The following is a 1,340-nucleotide window of genomic DNA, read 5'->3' on the forward strand; positions in this document are numbered from 1 at the left end:
CACTTTGAGCAGTCTTGGAGAAGAAAATGAACATACAGTTTGGATTATGTATTTATAATTTTACTTATGAGTCAAAAAAATCAGGTACATGTTCAAAATGAAACAGCATTTCTATTAATCCATTTTAATTAGGATTATGGAACACAATCGCTTCCATAGTTTCCCTCCCTGGGAGCTCAAATCAAATGGCACAAAGAGTTTATTTCTGTGCAAGCTAATAGTCCTGATGRTTATAAGTTCACTTCATCAGGTACAAATTTTGTCTGCATTGAGCCTTAAACAGTGGCAGAACCTCACAAACACGTAGGAAGATTAGGCAGTTCGTATTTCCTATAACTGAACATCCAGATTACTTTAAACCAATTAAACAATCACAAGCATAGGGATGATTTTTTTTTTTACTACGCATTTTTTTATAATTAATACTAAACTAAAATTGAAAAGATTTAAAGTCTACCCACCATGTGCGTGTGCTGGCGCCCTCGTTGTGCTTTCCCTGCATTTATTAGCCTCTCCCAGAGTTTGGGAGGGACGCTGGTGATGTGGCAGGAGCAGGTGATGGCTGAGGAGTGAAGAGGAGCGAGGTAGGGGGTCGGCAGGGAGGGCCACCCGTGCGTCTGCAGATCGATCACGACCAGCTCCTCTTCTAGTAACACGACTAAAGCCGACGGGTCGTCAAACTCTGAGGAGGAGGAGGAGGAGATAAAAACTGGAGGATTCTTGGACCGAAGATGAGGGAGCTTCTATGATAAAGCCACAGATCAGACCTTTCTCTGGGTCCGTGTTGTGGACAGTGAAGAAATCAATCACTCGAGACGTGAAGTCCAAAGTGACGTGCTCTTTGTCCTGCTGGACGGTCAGACAGTGCCGGTCCCCATAGCTGGCTCTTGGCATCCCTCCACTGTACAACAACACTGGGGAACTGGAAAACAAACACATTTATTAGGATCCTCAGCACCTATTTGCTGCGGTGCAAGGCTCCATTTTGGGATCTTTTATTTTATGCTTAAACATGCTGGCTTTTGACCAATATTTAAGCGCATCTTCTTTCATCGTTACATTGATGATATTTAAAAGTATTTTCCTATTAAATCAGACGTCTCTACCCCACTACAGCTTCGTTTGAATTTAGGGCTGCAACAACCAATCGATAAAGTAGATAAAAATCAATTATTAAAAGCATTGGCAACGAATTTCATTATCGATTCGTTGTGTCACGGGATTCATGCGTCCCTCACTGTGTCGCAGAGCCGATTACGACACCCGCAGAGCGTTGTCAATGACCGCAGTTACCAAGAAAGAAAAAACTCTACCTGTAAAGAGCTGCCCTCTCTGACTCT

General features: G+C 42.7%; 1 protein-coding gene across 1 annotated transcript in view; it reads right to left on the reverse strand.

Annotated features, from left to right (window-relative positions):
* Positions 1-1,340, reverse strand: part of llgl1 (LLGL scribble cell polarity complex component 1) — a gene marked incomplete in the record, with an annotated part of 56,694 nt that overhangs the window by 23,071 nt on the left and 32,283 nt on the right. The window contains 2 exon segments of the mRNA XM_014006905.1: positions 462-682; positions 768-922. Coding sequence (XP_013862359.1) covers positions 462-682; positions 768-922 — 376 coding nt within the window.

This window comes from Austrofundulus limnaeus, unplaced genomic scaffold (genome assembly GCF_001266775.1).
Source record: "Austrofundulus limnaeus strain Quisiro unplaced genomic scaffold, Austrofundulus_limnaeus-1.0 Scaffold38, whole genome shotgun sequence".
Taxonomy (NCBI): Eukaryota; Metazoa; Chordata; class Actinopteri; order Cyprinodontiformes; family Rivulidae; genus Austrofundulus; species Austrofundulus limnaeus.